General features: G+C 26.0%; 1 protein-coding gene across 1 annotated transcript in view; it reads right to left on the bottom strand.

Moving 5' to 3' along the window:
* Positions 1 to 7,253: 7,253 nt before the first annotated feature.
* Positions 7,254 to 22,937, bottom strand: part of LOC127283637 (sortilin-related receptor-like) — a 36,437-nt gene continuing 20,753 nt past the window's right edge. Inside the window, exons 8-12 of the mRNA XM_051308636.1 lie at positions 16,196 to 18,871; positions 15,849 to 16,105; positions 14,988 to 15,471; positions 14,686 to 14,892; positions 7,254 to 10,675 (exon numbers count right to left, since the gene is read on the bottom strand). Of these exons, the coding sequence (XP_051164593.1) occupies positions 10,614 to 10,675; positions 14,686 to 14,892; positions 14,988 to 15,471; positions 15,849 to 16,105; positions 16,196 to 18,871 (3,686 nt within the window). The 3' untranslated portion in view covers positions 7,254 to 10,613. The remainder of the gene's footprint in view (positions 10,676 to 14,685; positions 14,893 to 14,987; positions 15,472 to 15,848; positions 16,106 to 16,195; positions 18,872 to 22,937) is intronic.

Below are 22,937 nucleotides of genomic sequence, written 5' to 3'. Positions count from 1 at the left end.
AATAAAATTAGAAAAATTTTAGCTGTTACTTTCATGGAATACATAAATATTTAAAATAAAAGTATTCTTCTTTCTCTAAAATGGCTTAATTTTTATAAATACAAGTGCGCCGATTTACCCGCTGCGCCGTTTTACCCCACTCTCCCCTAAAGATCAAAATTTTCCTTATTTTTCAAACTTTAATGCCGCACAAGAAAAATAATGTATTTCAAAATAGTTAACTCACAATTTATTAAACAATTTTTGTTTACTTTTTTGTATTTTATTTACTGTGAAACGTCTGCTATTGCTGCGCGCGACGTTCGGAAGTTATCGCTCTCGTTATTGAGCAGAAGCTCATTACACTAGCGTAGTAAAAAACATGTTGTGTGAAAAGTGAGGTTTTTCAACCTTCAAAAATGTTTTTTATGATTTTTTACTGCAAAGTAGGTAATTAAAAACAATAAAATGTGATATCCAGAAATGTTTACGTTTCGTTCAATGACAACATAACCTCACTTTTCATACAACCTGTTTTTTACAACGCTAGTGTAATGAGCTTCTGCTCAATCAACAACTTCCGAACGTCGCGCGCAGCGTTAGCAAACGTTTCACAGCAAATAAAAATACAAAAAAGAAAACAAACATTGTTTAATAAATTGTGAATTAACTATTTTGAATCACCTCATTTTTCTTGTGCGGTATGAAAGCTTGGAAAATAAGGAAAATTTTGATCTTTAAACCAATTTATTTGGTGGTGCAGAAAAAAAGTGAATTTTTTTCATTATTTATTGTTGTATTTTTTAAATAAACAATTGTTTTTACTTAAAAAGTGATTATTTTGGACCTTTATATTAATAAATATTATTTACTATATAAATACAATATAATTATTTGATAAATAATCAAAAAGTATCGTATTAAATGAGAGCAAAAAATTCAATAAAAATAAGTTTAGTGTTATTATAGCAACAAAAGAAATAGTAAAAAATTGATTTTTTAAAAGGCGAGTTATTTATTTGGCTATTAATTTTTCGAAAAAAAAATTCGTGAAAATTAACATTCGGGAACTTACAAAAAAAATCTAGATATATTATAGTTATACTTGCAAATTAGATAATACAATTCAAATTTTTTCTAGGACATATTGTGCAAGGAACCATGTCATTTTAAATACCGGGCTTTGTCTCAAGAATTTTTGGCGAATTAATCTATAACGGAAATTCGTTGTTAACAATTCGTACAAAGGATATAATTTTATGTTCCACTTAGAAATTTCTAAAATGGCTACATCCGGAATCATTCAACCATTTAATTTCTCTTTAAGAAGATTTTTGGGAGTTTTTTTAACTGTACTCAAAAAGAAATAGGGTAAGTGTATGAATTACTGCTGATGCGCCAATTACTGCGAATTTAAAAAATTAGTAAAACTTAGTAATTAAGAACATAAAACTGTTTCAAAATGACTTTAAAACTTATTCCAAATGATATTTGATATTATATCCACTAATGATGCATATTTCGACTATTATCAAATTATTTATTTAAGTTACAATCTAATTTATATAAAAATAATTTTACCATTCCATGAGTTTTTTATCACATTTCGGAGTAAACTTTCCAAATTAAATGAAACATTTTTTTTATAATATTTATTAACATAAAGGACCAAAATAATCACTTTTTAAGTAAAAACAGTTGTTTATTTAAAAAATACAACAATAAATAATGAAAAAAATTAACTTTTTTTCTGCATCACCAAATAAATTGGTTTAAAGATAAAAATTTTCCTTATTTTTCAAGCTTTAATACCACACAAGAAAAATTTCATGATTCGAAATAGTTAACGCACAATTTATTAAACAATGTTTGTTTACTTTTTGTATTTTATTTACTGTTAAACCGTCTGCTAACGCTGCGCGCGACGTTCGGAAGATGTCGCTCTCGTTATTGAGCAGAAGCTCATTACACTAGCGTAGTAAAAAACATGCTGTGTGAAAAGTGAGGTTATGTCGTCATTGAACGAAACGTAAACATTTCTGGTTTTTAATTATCTACTTTGCAGTAAAAAATCATAAAAAACATTTTTGATGGATGAAAAACCTCACTTTTCACACAACATGTTTTTTACTACGCTAGTGTAATGAGCTTCTACTCAATAACGAGAGCAACAACTTCCGAACGTCGCGCGCAGCTTCAGCAGACGTTTCACAGTAAATAAAATACAAAAAAGTAAACAAACATTGTTTAATAAATTGTGAGTTAACTATTTTGAAATACATTATTTTTCTTGTGCGGCATTAAAGTTTGAAAAATAAGGAAAATTTTTATCTTTAAACCAATTTATTTGATGGTGCAGAAAATAAAGTGAATTTTTTTTATTTTTTATTGTTGTATTTTTTAAATAAACAATTTTTTTTTAATTAAAAAGTGATTATTTTGGACCTTTATATTAGTAAATATAAAAAAAATGTTTCACTTTATTTTCGAAAGCTTACTCCGAAAAGTGATAAAAAAAACTCATGGAATGTCACAATTATTTTTATATAAATATTAATTTAAAAAAAAAATTTTTTTTGTAAATTTTTGCTAACTTTTTTGAAAAATATAATAAATAGTACATACAAAACGTGGTTTGTTTGTAAACGATTGAATAAATATTTATCTAGAATATCCTGAAAAATTATTTCATACTTATAATAATACTAGATGGAAAAATGGACATGCTTTTAAAAAATATATCACTAACCTTAGTCGCTTATAGTCAGCGCAGCAACTTCGATGTGTCGATATATATTTTGGATGACAAGATGTATTGGAAACACACGCGATTAAAAAAATTTTGTTAACACTCCCGAAAGCGCATATGTTTAAATTAAAAACAATTTTAGAAAAATTTACTTTTTTTAAAAAATTTAAACGATCGCAATTTTAAGAATTTCGAACACTCACGGAACAAAAAAATTTACTAAAATAAAAAAAAAAGGAACACGCACTAAATTTTATTCATTTCAAAAATAAAAATGTCGAATAATTTAGACGATAAACAATGCAGGTCAATACACAAATTGCAACTGATTGAAAATTATTGCAACTGATTGAAAATTATCGTCACGGAATTTTAATTTACAGTATTATGATTTTATGGCTTTAAGGTACCCTTTGTAAGATAAACATACAGCTCGGTATACAGGTATAAAAGTGAATAATATTCCAAAATCGCATCGATACATTTAAAATACTTTCAAATATTATAATATTAAATTAAAATATTAATATATATAAATTATTTGAGGTTTTTAACTTGTAAAAGATTTTATTTTTACATTTTACTGACAATGAGTAAAACATTCTCTACAATCGTAAACTTTTTTAGTTATTAAAAAATTATTTAATAAATATAATTTGTATTGTTTAACATGCTTTAACAATTGAAAAAAGTTTGTGACTGTATAGAGAATGATTGACGGAATAAAATAAACTACTATTTATAAAAATTGGAATTTTTATTAAAAATTATTTAAAAAAAGATTTTAACTCAACATAATTTTTTCTGAAAAGTGTATAAGTAATCTTTTACAATTTTTTTAAGTTTAATAAACAATTGAGTATTTAAAATATACAATAATAGACAACTACACGTAATGAAATGCCTTAAAGTTGAAAATTTTCCAGCTTTCATATCCAAAAAGAAAATTTGGGTACTTTGTGTTAATTTGATCAAAATTTTACAAATTGTGTCATTTTTTTTGTTTTATTTTTATCAGCTGTTAGGGGTAAGTGGTACAGTTGTTGCCCCCCTCACAGTGATTGCCACCATTACATTACAAACAGAAATAATAACGAAATTTACATATAATATTTTGTTTTATTTATTTATATAAATTCTACAGAATATTCTGCTAATAGTGTAAAAAGATTTTTATTCTTCGACTCACTATTATGAAAATAATAGCGCTTTTCGAGAACAGTGTCCTTAGCTCTTTGAAATTTTGTCAATTTAGTTGTAAATTTGCAAGGTTAGTGGTGATACTTTCTTTGACTTTTTAACGAAAAAATTATACATATCATTATTATTTTTTAATTATATGCATGAAAATAAGTTTAATAATAAGTAAAAAAATTTGTTTTAACGTAATTTGACTCGATTTACCGAAAATTATAGAGAACAACTACTATCTTGCAATTAATAACAAATAACAGTCATTGCCCTCCCCGAGCAATGTTTAATTTTTGGTTATTATGTCATTTTTCAGTGATTAACCGTTTATTTTCAAGACTTTTTTGAGATAAATATTTTTAATTTTTGGACGTTTTTTCATATGTGGTGAATTAATTTTTTAAAATAAAGATGTAATTAGAGCCGCAGCATGTATTAGAATGATTTGTAATATTTTATTAACAATTTTTTAATATGAAGTTGATTTTAGGCTATCGAAAAAATGCCGAAGGTAAAAAAAGGTGTTTCGTATATAAAAACCCACTGTTTTAAGCAATGAAAAACTTCAAAATCATGTAATCATTATATCAAATCAAAATAGCCAAAAATAATTTTTATTTTTACAATTGAGTCAGATTCGACAATTTTTTCAATTTTTTAGGTTAATAGTATTATTTACACTTAAAAGTCATATTTAATGAATCTTATTATTTTTAATAAAAGAAAATTATTTTAAAAATTAGTTCTTCTTTATTAATTTTAAATTATATTCATTCTTTAATAAATTATGCAAAATTTATAATTTACATTACTATTTTATGTCTAGTGGGCAATCATTGTAAAATTGATGGTCAATCACTGTAAAAATAATGACAATCACTATTTTTTCTGTCATGTGAAGATTTTTTTATTTTTTTTAAATTTATATACTAATATTAAATAAACAATTCATTATTATTTTCAGATTAATGGAATATTTTAATTCCTTTACAAATGGTTTCATTTCTCATTTCGATAATTAAACATTTGTAATTTGTATAAATATATCCCCTTTTTGCTTATACTGGCAATCACTGTACCGTTTACCCCTATCTTGCCCCTATCGTTGCGCGCAACGTTTATTGTTTTCCAGTCAATGATACCAACATGATGTGTGTGAACTAAATATGGTAAATATAACCTCACTTTTCAAAATTATGTTGGTATCACTGACTGGAAAATAAGAAACGTCGCGCGCAACTATAACAGCTGATTAAAATAAACCAAAAAAATGAAAAACAATTTGTATAATTTTGGTCAAATTAACAAATAGTACCCAAATATTATCTCTTGAATTTGAAAGCTGGGAAAAATAAAGAAAATTTTAAACTTTAAGATATTTATGTATAATAATTTAAAACAAGTTGTAAATTGAGATGTTCATTACATGAACATTTTGCTTCCTCTTTACGAGCAGCAAAAAAATTTGCTTCCTCGTGGAGAAAGCAAAAATTTTATTGCCAAAATGTGAATTTTTGATTTTTTAACTTTCATTAATTCTTTAAATTTAAATTGAAACTATACTTTATATATACCAATCGATTTGTCTTGACGTAAGGAATACGATTTTATTATATATAACCTTAAATTTTTCTATTTAAAAATTTTTTCGATTAAAAAAAAAATTTTGGAAAAAAGACGATAAAATTTTTTTTTTGGGTATTTTTCAAAATCCTTTGGTCAGATTTGAGATATTAATATGATAAATAAGCCTACCAAATTTTATCTAAATCCATTAAAACCTGTTAAAGTTATCTTATAAACAAAAAGGGATCCACACACACACACACATACATATAGTAGGAGATCCCACTGCAAGATTTCTATACTCATCTCTTTCATGGATGAAATTGATTTGAAATGAAAGATTTTTTTATCCTGTTTCCGAAACGCATAGGGTGCCTAACCTTTTATGGTCCATTTTTTTGATACAATAAAAATTTCTGTGAAAATTTGTTGAAATGTTTCACTCATAAGTTTTATGGATGAAACTTGTATTAATGGAAAGAACATGAAAAAAATAAGAAATAAATGATAGGTTGCCTCATTTCCAATGGTCTCGTTTCCTGGCAGCCACTTGAAAATTTCCCACTTTCTGTTGAAATATTTCATTCATAACTTTTATGAAAAAATTTACCACCAATGTAAAGATTGATCATTTTTCTACACGATAAGAGTAGGTTGCCTAAAAGAATATGGTCCAGAAAATTAGTTGCCACATATTAAAATTGAAAAATTTATTCGAAAGTTGAGAAGAAATTGCGCAAAATATATACGTAAAACAGGTGACAAAAGACGAACGTATCATAAATTGTTGATACGTAGAGGTTATTTGATATTAAAAATTTGTCAGAAGATAATGAATAATGCAAAATGAACGTATATAATACTCAAATAAAAAATAAATTGTTTTTCAATAATAAAAAAAGCAAAACTGTTTATAATTAAAGAATCATATTAAATTGCGATAATAAAATCCATATATTGTCGTTTGTAATTATTTTAAAAAGTCTTGCATATTACTAAATGCAAAGACATATTAAATTTATAATTATTAAATTTTATTTAAAAGTGGTAATTGCTGATTAATATTTTCGGTAATCATTTCATGAATTGTCAACGAATTATTTTATTATTTATATACGTCAAAGAAACAAAACAACAGCGTTCGTGTCATCTAGTTGCGCGGTTTTTCTCACCTTTCAAATAAATTTTTTAATTTTTAATATGTGGCAACTAATTTTCTGGACCATATTCTTTTAGGCAACCTACTCTTATCGTGTAGAAAAATGATCAATCTTTACATTGGTGGTGGATTTTTTTATAAAAGTTATAAATGAAATATTTCAACAGAAAGTGGGAAATTTTTAAGTGGCTGCCAGGAAACGAGACCATTGGAAATGAGGCAACCTATCATTTATTTCTTATTTTTTTCATGTTCTTTCCATTAATACAAGTTTCATCCATAAAACTTATGAGTGAAACATTTCAACAAATTTTCACAGAAATTTTTATTGTATCAAAAAAATGGACCATAAAAGGTTAGGCACCCTATGCGTTTCGGAAACAGGATAAAAAAATCTTTCATTTCAAATCAATTTCATCCATAAAAGAGATGAGTGTAGAAATCTTGCAGTGGGATCTTAGACTAATACATACATCCGAACAATTGATCAGGATCTCATATAACATGTTTCTATAAAGAAAAAAATTTGTTTCTGCTACTTTGAAAAGTTTTATAAACGAAAGGACTACAAAGCTTCCTCCACGAGGAAGCAAAAATAACAAATTAACATTGCGCTTGAACTTCGTTTATTTACACGTAAATATATTATATCACTGATGATCGCTACATACCCTCGACATGTACAAGTAATACAATTACAATCTTGCTCTTCACATATTATTATTATTATTATTAATATTATTAATTGAAATTTTTATCAAAGTCCTTTATGCTATTTTTTTTCGTAAGAATGTAACAATTTTTAAAGAAACTTGTGTGACATTGTTATATATATATGTATAAGCTATACATATATAAATCACTGATGCATAGAATCAACGAATCGGTTCGAGTTTTCTTTTTCTTTTTTTTCCATTTTCTTTTTTTTAGCAAATACAGCTATATAATTTAAAAATTACAAGGCGAGAATATTCCTTGCTAATACTGCTTTAATGCTTCTTTTTTCCACTTAAAGAAGAATCATTTTGCTTTATCTCTTTCTCTCTCTCTCTCTCTTTCTTTCTTTCTTTCTATACAAACGCAACATTCGAAATTTATAAATTGCAGACTTAGCTTATCACAGACCTTCTTGAAGGTTTTTTTTTTAATTCGATATTACATGTTTAAAAAATAAAAACGACACAATAGATTTTCGAAAAAAATTTTCATTTATCAGAATCAGTGTTCAAAATATTTATTAAACACACACGTCGATTTTTTTTTTCGTTGCGAATGTGTTTAATAATAATAATAATTAATGGCTTACATTATTTATCAAAAAGAAAAGCGAAAAGAAATTAAAATGTAAAAAATAAGAAGAGATCAGTCTTTATTAATCACCCGAATGAATTTACAAAAATGGAACTGAAGATTCTTTACATCTCAAGAATCTTTCTTTCTTTTTTGTTTTTTTTGACAAGAAAAGCGTGTGAGGCAAGAAATTCTTTTTCTAAAGACGCCAATAATAATTTCAACATTTTCTTATTAATTATTAATTTCAAATTTCAAATTTCAAATTATATTTATTACTCTGAATTATATTTGTAATTACTTTGAATTTAAAATTACTCTCAATTACATTTAAAATTACTTTGAATTATTTCAAAAAAGATGTTTTAAAATTATTATTTCAAGTCACATTTAAAATTATGACAAATTACAATTAAAACTTATGTTTAACATTATTTAAAAAATTACCCAAATTTTTTCCTCTCCGTTTTTTTTTTAAATCAATAAAAAAAATTTGATCGTTAGTTATTATTATATAAATAGATTAATTGTCATAATTTATCGATAGTGTCATTTCATATTAATTACCCGCCTTGGACAATAATTTTAAATCTATTATACTCAAACTCGAAACGTCGACACAATACATTATAATATTATTATTGTATTTTAAAGACACTTTAACATCTTAATTTTATTGTTTTATAATTCAAACAACCATTAGGTTCTGATTGTTTTTATTTTATTTTATTTTTTTTAGTTTTGGCTCGGAACGCAGTTCAACATCTCTTTAAAAAAAAAAACAATTATTACCAATTATTATTTGCAAATTTTTTTTTCAAAAATATTTAAAATTGGGCAAAAAGTCGTAAGGATAAAAAACAAAAGTGGTTCGTTCATTTTTTTTTATATATATATAATATAATATATATAAAGTCACAAAAAATAACCAACACGGTTATTTTTAAGTTGATCGTTATCAGTTCACTCTTTGGCTCTACTTTTTTTTCACATCTTCTCTTCGTCTTCTCTAAATTTCAAATTAACAAAAAACAATTTTCGTGGCAACCTGTTTAGATAGTAAAAAATCAGAGATAGTTTTGTCAGTAAACAGCCAAAAGTTTGTTATATAATGTTACTTTGAAAAAAAAGTCACATTACAAAATAATAGAAACAAAAAAAAAACTTATTACATATTTAATTGCATTGGCAATCACTGACACTGGGCTTAACTTTGGTTGATTCGACTCCCTTGATAAAGAGATTTTTTTTTTACATTTTAATTACATGATCATTATTTAAAGAAATTTCACCTGTGACAGTCTGGAATTTTTTGTATTTTTTTGTTACAATTTTTTTTTTTGAAAATTTTCCTCGATAAAATAAAAGTACAAAAATTGTTTAAAACAATGTTTAAAAGTTTAGTATGAATTTTTTTCGTTTTCAAAAAAAAAAAAAAATTCTTAGATACCGATTTTTTTATTTTTAAATTTAATTTTCAAAAATTTTCAATCTTTACTGCAATTTTTTTTTCTCTGTCACAAGAAAAATGCTTTAAAATAAAAAAAATCATTGCTTCAAATGAGAAAAAAGTACTTTCAACTATTTAGAACGTAAAACAATAGATTGAATAAAAAATAAAATGAAAATATCAACATAGAAATGAGGTACAAGAGAAAAGGAAATAAATTATGAATACCTCATAACTGCGTTTTGAAATTTTCATTAATTATTAATTAGAAAAAAAAAATAATCATATTTTCACAACTAACTTTACGGGCCTGCCAGAAAGTTATTTTTCTTTTTTTTTTTTTCTTCACGAGGGCGAATCACTCAAAACGAAGTCACTCATTAGCGTAATTATAAGAATGTACAAATATATGATAGGAACAGAATTTTTCACAGCAAAAAATTGACGACATTGGAACGTGATCTCTCGCGTTGAGATCAAGTTACATTTATAATTCTTACATTTAATTGGATATCTTCCTCGCTTTCTTTTTCTTCTTTTTTTTTCTTTTTTTTTCTTTTTTTTTCTTTTTTTTTAAATTGTATTTCTTACAACACCGCCAAAACAATAAACTCAATCTATTTCATTATTATTATTATTATTATTTTTATTATAATAGACAATGAAACGACGACGATCTCTTAAAAAATAACAACTTACGAAACGTAATTGAAATAAAACAGAAAAATAATAAAGAGAGGTTCATCACTGCACTGAACTGTTAAAATATCGACTAATAATATGGCATCCTAGAATCGAGAAGCGTTCATTTTTCGTGTCGTTCATAGAAAATGATTGCTATTTACAGTGCGGCCTGTATGATTTACATTCGCTCAATTTCTTTTCTATGATTTTTTTTTTTTTATTTTCTTTTATTTTCTTCTTTTTTTTTTTATGCAAAAGCATTATAATTTGGCAACTGCGGTGCCAATAAATTTACACTTTTGCTATCTACTTCTCGATAAAATAATGAAATAGTTTTTTTTTTTTTTTTTTTTCTTTCTTTATACAAAGATTTAACGTAAGAGACGACGGTCAGTCGATTGCGTGACTTACGTGAAACCTTTCTCTGTTCTTTATAATAAAATTTTTAATTCTAATTACAATTATTATCATTAATAGTCCGCATAACTTTAGTATATTACGTATATATATAAATATATTTATATATATGCATCAATTTTTTTTTTTTAAGCCATTACCAATGGTTCATCATCAGAAAATCCTCTAATCACTGGACTGTCTTCTTCTTCTAAAACATAATTTAACACTCTAATCAGTCTTTAAATCAATTATAATTATAATTATAATATAAGACATTTTTTATGAAATTCATATTTTAATTTTAACATAATTAATTTCAATCTAAACCTGTAATAATTAACAAAAGAAAAATATATATTTCATCAAATTAATCTAATCAAATCTCAACACAATCTAAATTCGAAAAAAAAATTTAATAGCACATCTAAATTTTTCTATTGTAAAATTCCATAAGTTTTCCATGATTTTCAAGTCCTAAGTTATACAATTTTTATGACATGTATGCAAAGATTACAGTACCTTTTTCTTAAAAATAGATAAAAGAATGAATTATTATTTACCGAAAATAGTTAACAAAAAAAATATGACAAAAAAAACAGATAGTTTCTATTCAAATTTTGATGAATTGAAATTATTTCTCAAATGATTGAAACAATAATATTGTTTAAAATTTAGGTAAGGGTCAAACCATTATATTTCAACTGAAGTGGTCGCTGACTAATTTTTAAAAATTATAATACTTTGCAGGAATGATTTTGAAGTTATCAAGATCACGAAATGAAAAGAATTTTATTAAAAATTTAAATATTTATTGTAAAATATGAATTTAAAGTATATGAGGTGCTAAAAACTGTCAATTTTTTAGCCATTAGAAAATATGCAAAAAAACATAGAATTTACCATAAAAATAAAAAAAAATTATTGGAATTTACTAAGAATGAATAAATTTATCATTATCAATTGATATAATTATTTAAAGATGTGAAGTAATATATAGAATATGATTTCCAAGTGCACCTGTCAAATAACCTAATTTTGCGATTTTTATTCATTAATTATAAAAAATAGAAAACATTAAATTAAATAAAAACTTACCAAATATGAAGTTCTTGCCATAAACTTTTAGAATTTCTTTGCACTTTTCTTCTTTTCTATTCATAAGTATGAAAAATTTAAAAAATAAAATAGCTACTTTGTCTATTTTCACTATTTTTGAAAGTCAATAACTTTCTTGGAGAAAAATGAAAAAATATGGGGTTTCGAAAATTATTTAAATACACACTACATATACATTCACTGAAAATTTCGCATTGGTCCCGAAGCTATTTTCGAAGATAAAGTAAATTAAAAATTTCGTATTTTTTAGGCTATATTGACATGGGTTTTAAAGGTATTAAATCAATGTGAAGTTTGTCGTCACCAGTGAACCACCTTCACATTGATTTAAAATCCATGTCCATATAGCCTAAAAAATACGAAATTTTTAATTTACTTTATCTTCGAAAATAGCTTCGGGACCAATGCGAAATTTTCAGTGAATGTATATGTAGTGTGTATTTAAATAATTTTCGAAACCCCATATTTTTTCATTTTTCTCCAAGAAAGTTATTGACTTTCAAAAATAGTGAAAATAGACAAAGTAGCTATTTTATTTTTTAAATTTTTCATACTTATGAATAGAAAAGAAGAAAAGTGCAAAGAAATTCTAAAAGTTTATGGCAAGAACTTCATATTTGGTAAGTTTTTATTTAATTTAATGTTTTCTATTTTTTATAATTAATGAATAAAAATCGCAAAATTAGGTTATTTGACAGGTGCACTTGGAAATCATATTTTATATATTACTTCACATCTTTAAATAATTATATCAATTGATAATGATAAATTTATTCATTCTTAGTAAATTACAACAATTTTTTTTTATTTTTATGGTAAATTCTGTTTTTTTTTTGCATATTTTCTAATGGCTAAAAAATTGACAGTTTTCAGCACCTCATAAACTTTAAATTCATATTTTGCAATAAATAATTAAAATTTTAATAAAATTCTTTTCATTTCGTGATCTTGATAACTTCAAAATCATTCCTGCAAAGTATTATAATTTTTAAAAATTAGTCAGCGACCACTTTAGTTGAAATATAATGGTTTGACCCGTAAATATAAAATTGTAAATAAATTGAAACTTAAATCAATCAAAATTTGGATAAATTTAAATTCGAGTAATTTTAAACTTAAATCAATCGAATTTTAAATAAATTGAAGTTTAGATAATTTGAAACTTAAATCAATAAAAAATTTAAATAAATTTAAATTCGGATAAATATAAATTTAAATCAATGAAACTTTGAATAAATTGAAATTCTTGTAATTTTAAACTTAAAATCAATTAAAATTTGAAAAAATTTAAATTTAGTCAATTTGAAACTTAAATAATATTAAAATTTAGATAATTTCATACTTAAATAAATCAATGATTAAAGCATTAATAGTTTAAAATTTGGGTAATTCGGGTAATTTTAAACTTAAGTCAATTAAAATTTTAAAAAAATACGAAGCTGAAGTACACAACGTTTATATAAACGATTTTTAAAGAAATATTTTTTAAAAATGAAAAATTCTATAATTTTTTGCCTAAAAAATATTTTTTTATAATTTGTTGATTAACGAAAACTACAAGAAATATTTTTTAGGCAAAAAATTATAGAATTTTTCATTTTAAAAAATTATTTCTTTAAAAATCGTTCATATAAACGTTACGTGCTTCAATTTCGTAAAAAAATTGAAATTCGGATAATTTGAAAAAATTGAAATTCAAATAATTTGAAACTTAATTTAATTAATCTTTAGATAGATCGAAATTAATTAAAAAAATTTGTTAAATTAAAAAATTTATTGAAAAATTCACTCTATAATAATTCGACTAAATAAAAGTTCTGTTAAATATAAATTTTATTAAATGAAAATTCATGAATCTGCTATAAAAAATTCTGTTAAATCTAAATTTTGTTAATTTAAACTTCGATTTTTTATTTCTCCAAATTCGGCTCTTCTCCTAATTTACATTTAATTTTTGTTTAATATCAACATTAAAATTAATCAAATTAAACTTTATTCTAGATATTAAACAAAAATTGTATGTTAATTTGGTTAAAATTTGTATTTTTTTCAAAGTTTTTAATATTATTAATTTTATAATTATTAATGTAACCATTTAATTTTTAAACCATTAAAGATACCATTTTAAAATTTGGTATTCAAAATCTACAAAATTTAAGCTATCGTTTAAAATATTTTAAAATAATTTAAAAATGGTCGAAATATAAGAAAAATTTATTGAAAATTTGTTTTTCAATTTTTGAAATTAAAATTAATCTAATCCTCAAAATTAATGCCATGTTAGACGATATTTACAAAATTCACATCTATGTTTCTTCGTTTAATGGATTTTTAATAAAATTGTAATATTTAAAAAAAATTTTTGAGCCGAATTTTTATTTGTTCGAATTAGGTATTTTGCAGAATTTTCATCAAAACGATTTTCTATATTACAGAATTTTTATAAAACCAAAAATTCACTTCACAGAATATTTATTTGTTCGAATTTTTATTTGCTCAATTTTTCATTTAACAAAATAGGCATTTTAAAGAATTTTTATTGGGTAGAATTTCATTGCATAGAATTTTCTTTTAGATGAATTTTCATTTGTTCGAATTATTATTTGATATAATTTCCATATAACCAATTTTTCATACTACAAAATTTTTACCTAATCGAAAAATCATTTAACAGAATTTCTAATTGATAGAATTTTCATTTGTCCGAAATAGCAAATGGTCGAACAAACAATCGACAGAATGATTTTGACGCGATTTTTAAAATCAATCAATCAAAAATTATGCATAAAATTTTGATTGGTTGATTTTAAAAATCACGCCGAAATCTTTCTGTCGATATCAACCCTGCTATTGACGAGTTTCAAACGAATCCGATGAATTTTTAAATTTTTAAACTAGGAAAATGTAAGTGGCTGATATTAAGTGGGCACACTTTCATAAAAAAAAAATTAAATTTTTGGAAAAATTTAAAAAGCCCAAAATTATGGTGTAGTCGCTTTTTTAAATTTCGATTCAGTGAATGGTGATGATGCACGTGAGAGTTATAATAAACTTAAAATAAAAAAAAAATGAAAAGAAAACATTAACAAATAAATAACTTACCTAGGCCATCAGTAGTGCCGGGGAAAGTGGCTTGTCCTCTCCTCGTATCATAATGGCTGTTCGCAAATTGTGTAAAACTATTCGACAGTCTTCTGTGTCTAACAACAAAATAACCCAGAGCTGCTCCTAAGGCTACGATGAGCAAACATAATGGAATGGCAAGAGATAGAATGTTTGATGTATTCATCGATGTAACTCGTAAATCAGCTGCAAAAAAGAAAATATTCATGAAAATAAAATTTTTTCTCATTTTTTAAAAATAATTTTTCAAATAAAAAATATATTTAAATTTTAATACTAACCATTTGGATTTACGATACTGACAATTTCACTCAACTCGCTGTGATAGCCCTCTTCACTAACTAAACGTACGGCAATTGAATGCATTGCATCAATATTTTCCGGTATAAATTCAAAAGGCGATTGTTTACTATTATAAATTTTAGCATTTGATTCATTGACAATACTTGAGCCTTCGGATATTAGAACATCAAAATGATATTTAGTATTCTTCCAACTATCAGACATATTTCTTTGTTCCCATTTCACAATATATTTCTCTTCATTTTGATGCTTTTCAACTATCACTTGATGCGGAGGTATAATGGGAGGAGCAATGTAAATCATTGTCTCTGTTGGAATAGCACCATCAACATCTGTTGAGACTGATATTTCATATTTGCCGCCCAATTTTATATTTTTCAATAAATGTTTCATGGATGTGTCATTTGTTGGACTCAATGTTATTGTTGAATGTTTCTTTAGCACCAATTCAGTGACAAAGATCTGCAAAAATTAATAAAACATTTCTAGTTATAATTTAAAATTACATTGAGATACAAGTGTTTCAAATCTAAAGTTTCCAAATTTAAAAGATTCAAAATTTATTATTCCAAAATTCAAAATACCCAAAAATATTACATTTCCAAAGTAAAAATTTTAAACTGTTAAAAAATTAGTTCTGTCATATTTATTATATTTTATGTATTCTTCTGCCATCTGACGGCGGCAGGACGTAATAAACCTGTCATTGAGTAATAATTCAAGAAAAAAGTATTTTAAAATCAATGTTTATCATTTTTACATTTAGTGCCATTTTTACAGGGCGATAATTAAATGGCAAAGAATATTTTTAAAATATTAAATAAAAAATTTAAACTTACAGTATAATTAATTGGTGTGTCAATTGTTTCACAACTTGCCCTCCAAGTTACAAAGATAGTGTCAATTTTATCAGAAGGAGTAACTCTCAATTGTTTGGGACGAGCTTTTGGACTGAAATGTGTTTCAATTTTATAGGGTTCACTTAATGGTCCAGCGCCAAAAACAGAATCTCTAATACCAACGGAAAACATGTATTTGCTACATGCTTCCAAATCACGAACTGTTGCACCAACATGGCTCGTTATAATCTTAGCTTCTGTAATTGAATACAATACAATTTAATATATTAAAAATTCAATAAAATGTTTTATGTATCAAAATGTAAAATTAATTAAAGAAGAATTACCTTTATAAAGATCTTGCATGGTGATAGCGTAATGAACAGCATATTGCCATTTGATTTTTCGTGAATCTTTAGGTGGTTCCCAACTCAATTTAACTGTTGTTCCTTGTGCTTTAATTAATTCTCCCTGTACTTTAGAAACTGTAGGCAAAGCAACGCCACTTGTAGCACCCGAAACTGAAGCAGGTTTACCAAAATAATCCTTTCTCTTGGCAGTAACTTCAAATGTATATGAAACACCAGGCGCTAATCCAGTCACCGTATAAGTATCAACATTGCTATCGACAATACTGAAATTTAAATTTGGATAGTGTGACGGTGATTTTGGCATAATAGTATAACCATCAATATCAGGGACCTTTTGCCATTTCAATGTTACTGAATTATTTGTCGTTTTTTCCGTTATCACTGTTAAATCCTTAATATCATCAATATTTGATGCACCATCAAATGTCAATGTCACAACATTTGATGTATTCGATTGATATTTTTTATTTTTCGCTATTACCCAAAATGAATAATTTTTACCCGCCTCAAATGCCAATTCAATTGACACCGCTGTTTTTTGTAGGGAATATTTCATTGGCGGTATTGGCGGTGTTATAAAACCTTCATAGCCAATTATAACACCATTTGGATTAGCTGGTGGTCGCCATGATATTTCCACACGAGTACCATTCTTCTGACTCACAACAACGCCCCAAGGTTCCGATGGAACTCCCTCCTTTGTCATTGCAATCAAATAACTACCAGGTGGAAATACAATTTTTGAGCCCTTCAATCTCACAAAAACAGTTATATTATAACGTGTATAAGGACTTAAACCAGTGAATTGATGATTATAGCCCTGCATCCAACTTGTTGCATTAATCCATTTTGCATTTGGTTCAGCTGGCGATATTGATGGTAAAAATTCAAGTACCGTATTATTTGGCACCGATATCCACCAATGAAGATGTATACTATTTGCCTCGGTTGCTCTCTCATCAATTTTCATTACCAAAACTTGATAAACACGTGTATTTTGTTCACAATTCATTTCATCAGAACCATCAAAACAATCGGGTTTACCATCACATTTATTTGCAAGCGGTAAACAAAGTGTTCCATCGCAAAGAAATCTACCCTGTACACATGGTGACATTGTTGGTAACAATGGATTATCATCGCCATGACAACCATTCTCATCGCTACCATCTGGACATTCCTCCAATCCATTACAAACATTATCTGCCGATATACAATTACCATCGGAACGACACATAAATTGATCATCACGACAACTCATATGTTGACCCTCACAATTTAATTCATCTTCATTTGATGCACAATCAGGTGAACCATCACAAACCCACGCCTGTTCAATGCAAGCGCCATCGTAACATTGAAATTGATGCGGTTGACAAACACGTGGCTCTATCGTATAATTAGGACGTTCAGTGATCACATCCGTATTACCACAGCCAAGCTCATCCGAATTATCACCACAATCATCAACACTATCACATTTCCACCAATATGGTACACATTTTTTATTATGACATCTAAACATCCAATCGTTACATGAATTTGTCGGCAAACTCGGTGGAAATAGCGTCGGCGATGTTGTCATCGTACAATTTTGCTCATCAAGTCCATTGGCACAATCCTTATCGCCATCGCATACCCACGAACGATAAATACATCTGTGCTGTTGATTTTGATCCTGACAATCAAATTGCCAATTTTCACATTTCATACTTTGACAATCGGCTTCATCTGTTCCATCCTCGCAATCTTTTTCACCATCACATTTCCATGTTCTTGGTATACACATATGTTCCTTTGCGCACTGTATCTCATCTGATTTACATGTACTTGGTTGCAATGGTTTTGTACAATTTCTCTCATCAGAACCATCACGACAATCATCCTCACTGTCACAAAGCCAACGATGTGAAATACATCTTCCATTATCGCATTTAAATTGTGAATCAGTACAATTTGAATATGTGCAATTCATCTCATCTTTTCCATCCATACAATCTTTATCTAAATCACAAACCCAATAATTTGGAATACATTTATTATTATCGCATTCAAATGAACTTGGATTACACGTTGAACGACTGCACATTGTCTCATCGGAATTATCACCGCAATCATTGTCGCCATCACATTTCCAAAATTCCGGTATACAAGCACCATTATTGCATTCAAATTGATTGCCCGAGCATGTATTGGCAACTTTTGGACATGTTGAATTTTCAAATGGCGTTATACCATTGGGACACATGCATTTTCCATTTGTCATTACCATACCATCGGGACAAAGACAAACAAAACCTTGAGCATCGGGTGCACCTAAACAAATATGTGAACATGTACTATTGACACATTTATTTGTACCCGTTTGTACACTGTGGGCAAAAACTTTTAAATCCATTAATCCAGTTAGTTGGCCAATTATTGTTGTTATTTTACGTCCATGATCCTTGTCGGCTGTAAATATCATTGATTGTTTCCAATCGTCCCAATACATATTGTCCTTTAATACTGCCACAGCAAATGGATGTGAAACACGTTCATCTTGAGAGATGATTTTTTTAAAATTCTTCCCATCAAAATCAGATGAACCAATATAATCCTCTCTTGCGTCAACCCAATAAATACGTTCTGCCATATGATCGATAGTGATACCTGAAATTTTAAATTAATAAATAATAATAACATTGCTCGAATCGAGAATATTTTTTTTTTTTTGTTTTTTTAAAAAAAAACTTGGCACATATCATCAGGGTGTCTAGCGCTTTTGCCAGATAAAATTCCAGGGCTTTTCTAGGTTAAAAATTTTTTTCAGGTACGTACTATACAAGATTAAATTATTTTAAGTATCTTTTTGTAATAAACTAGTAATAAATAAATTTAATTTTTGGCATTCTCAGGCTTTGGATCGAATTTAGAGGAATAAAAAAGTAGTTTTCGTCGGTTTACATTTACAAGAAAACTCAAAAAAGTCGCTTCTTTTATTTTTAAATAAATACAGTTAGTTAGTAAATATTTTATTATTATTATTATTATTAAACAATTGTAATTAGAAATTAAATAATTTTTATTAATTCCTTAAGAAAAATGTTTCATAGGGATTTTTTCAAGAAATTTTATTTAAAATATTTCAGAATTAAACTGACAATGAGACAAATATTCAAGAATTCAATTCAGTATAGGACAAATTTTGAAAAATAATTTAAATTAAAAAAAAAATATTCGTATTATGATTTATGCAAATTGTTCGAATTCAGAAGTTTAGAAAATGTTTTAAATAATTAAATTTTCAAAGAACTTCATTAAAATATTATTAAAAAAAAAAATGAATTTAGTACAAATTTTAGAAATAATTGAAATTTGAAAAAGTTGCAGTTAAAATTTTTAGAAGTAAATGAATTTTTAGAGAGTTCAAGTAAAAATTTGTAGAAATAATGAAATTTTGAATTGAAACTTATAAATTAATATAAATTAAAAAGTTTAAAAATTTTAATTTAAACTCATAATTAATTAATTTTTGGGAAATATAATTGTGTTCTAAAAATCATTAGTTAGAATTTTCATTTTATTGAATATCATTTGTCATTTAATTATTTTTGAGCCGAATTTTTATTTGTTCGAATTTTCATTTAAAATAATAGGCATTTTAAAGAATTTTTATTGGGTAGAATTTAATTGCATAGAATTTTCTTTCCGATTAAATTTTTATTTCTTCGAATTATTATTTGATATTTAATTTCCATATTACAGAATTTTTACTTAACCGAAAAATCATTTAAGGCCAGGTCCAAGTGAGGCAGCGCCATCTACATTGATATTAAAATTTTGGAAAATTTTCAACAGCCTTTTCTTGAAAAAAAAAATGGTAAAATGCTTTTTCCTTTATGGATAATTGATTATTGGCAAGATATACACCAGCTAAAACTTTTTTTCAGTTAAAATAATAAAAAAAATTTCATGTCAATAAATTAAATATGAGCACTTTTTTCACAAAAACTGTAACACAGTACTTTCTCAGAAATTACAATCAAAAATGCAATTTCCATTTGGAAAATTAATAAACGCTAAAAAATACACGACCTAAGATTTACCAATCACGAAAATAACAAAAAAAAATTTTATTAAATATTTAACATATTGATACTGCTTTACTGATTGTGACAGCCCTTTGGTAGATTATGTATTTCAGGTGGTTAGCAACAGCGCCAATCTCCTCCTTTCGGCAAAACTGCGAAACGTCTGGTGACATATATAACCTGCCAAACGGCTGTCATAATGAGTAATATATGTTATGTTAAAATTTTTTTTTTTTGTTATTTTCGTGATTGGTAAATCTTAGGTCGTGTATTTTTTAGCGTTTATTAATTTTCCAAATGGAAATTGCATTTTTGATTGTAATTTCTGAGAAAGTACTGTTACAGTTTTTGTGAAAAAAATGCTCATATTTAATTTATTGACATGAAATTTTTTTTATTATTTTAACTCAAAAAAAGTTTTAGCTGGTGTATATCTTGCCAATAATCAATTATCCATAAAGGAAAAAGCATTTTACCATTTTGTTTTCAAGAAAAGGCTGTTGAAAATTTTCCAAAATTTTAATATCAATGTAGATGGCGCTGCCTCACTTGGACCTGGCCTTAACAGAATTTCTAATTGATAGAATTTTCATTTGTCCGAAATTTCAAATGGCCGAACAAACAATCGACAGAAAAATTTCGGTGCGATTTTTAAAATCAACCAATCAAAAATTAATCTCGCTATTCTACTCATTTACCATAACTTAAGGCAAAAATAATAAAAATAAAGCAATAAATAGTAAAATAATGTATTATATCATAGTTCATTCAGCGGCCACTCGCTCAAATTGGCGCTGTTTACTGGAGCACTGACACACTCAAGCAACGTCTGTGTATGCGCCGCCATGTTTCTTTTCATTTTCGTTTAAAATCACACTTTTTAAACTTCATTTTATAATAATTTAACGCAAAATTATGTATTTTTCGGAGAGCAGGATATTCCTTGTACCCTAATCTATCATCCCTCAAAATTTTAGACAAAAATCTTTTCTTATTTTAGAGTGAAACGTATACTACCAAAACACATTTTCCCATATGAGGTCACGTGGGAGGTTCCCACATAACCTTAAGTAAAAATTTTGTAGTATGAAAAATCGGTTATATGGAAATTCTATCAAATAATAATTCGAACAAATGAAAATTGGTCTCAAAAGTAATTATGACAAATGAAATTCCATAAAATGAAAATTCTAACTAATGATTTTTAGAATATTATCATGCGTCCCAAAAATCGAACGGTTCGGTTTTGAGAAAAGTCACTTTTTAGTTTTAATTTCAGTTTCTTAGATGCTTCCCGCTGTAGTTAAGTTATTTTTTACAACATATTTAAAATATTCTGACAACGTTAAATTTAAAACAATTATAACTTAAATAATTTTTATCAAATCAAAAAATACCTTCGTATTTTTTTACTTTCCATAAAAATGTCGAAAAAAAAAGAAATTTCTCAATTAAAATCTTAAGTAGAATACCCCATATTACAATAATTTTACATATAACCGCAAATTCATTTCACAGAATTTTCATCTGTTCAAATAAACATTTCGGTGAGAATTTAAAAATTTAACCAACCAAAATTTGTTGGTTAATTTTAAAATTCGCTTCTAAAAGTTTCGGACGGAAGGTAATTCGAACAAAAAATTGTGTAACAATGAAATTATGTATATTTTAAGAAGGCGGGAAAAATACCCCTTCCCATCAAGTGTAAATTGAGGGATATAATAGGAAAAATAGACAAATAATGGTATGACTCGATTTCAGTTCATTGTATAACTTTGCCGTAATGACACATTTGAAAAACCTTGGCGAGAGTTCTTCAAGTGTGACGTTTGTCTTTTATAAATTTTCAATCGTCAATTGTATTTTGTACAACAAACACAACGCTGAAGTACATAAAGTTAATGATCAACGAGTAGAAAGCAAATTTTTTTCTTTTTTTAGAAAGTTATCAAATTTATCTAAAAAAAAATTTTGTTTATAATCTGTTGATCTATAAACAGTGTAAAAGAATCTTTGAGATGAAAATTAATAGCATATTTCATTCAAAAAAATATTTTCTTAAAAATCGTTGATAATAAACGTTGTGTACTTTAGCATTGAATCATATTCAGAGCATTCTGAATACAAGAGATGGATAATTCAATAAAATAGCATCATTCGAGATTTAGTCGATCCTAAAATAAGGACAAGGCTGATTGTTTCGAATTTATTATCATCACCTACTATCATCAATAAACATCCCGAGAACTCCAACTCCGATGAGTATAACTTCTATTTAATTTCATCAATCTCATATATTTTAATTTAATTTATTTATATTACCATTTATTCAAGTCACTTTTTTGATTAAAATTTATCAAGCATTTTTATATTTACAGATCAAATTTACATCGGTAAAGTTAATAATATGATCAACGATTTAGAACAAAAAAAAATTTTCTATGCAAATTATTGTTATTTTTTATATAAAAAGTTTTTTGCAATATTTCTTGATTAAAACTTTTTTGAAAAAATATTTCTAGGCAGAAAATTAATTAAAATTATAATTTTTATTGAAACAATAATATTTTTTTTTCAATCGTTTATCATAAACGGTTTGAACTTCACTGGTATTTGAATTTAAAATGCAAAAAAAGTCGATTTAC

Source organism: Leptopilina boulardi, unplaced genomic scaffold, assembly GCF_019393585.1.
Source record: "Leptopilina boulardi isolate dan_hultmark-lab unplaced genomic scaffold, ZJU_Lbou_2.1 LbouV2_310, whole genome shotgun sequence".
NCBI classification, from domain to species: domain Eukaryota; kingdom Metazoa; phylum Arthropoda; class Insecta; order Hymenoptera; family Figitidae; genus Leptopilina; species Leptopilina boulardi.
Note: the sequence above shows the minus strand (reverse complement) of the source record. Positions and strands in the feature narration are given on the sequence as shown.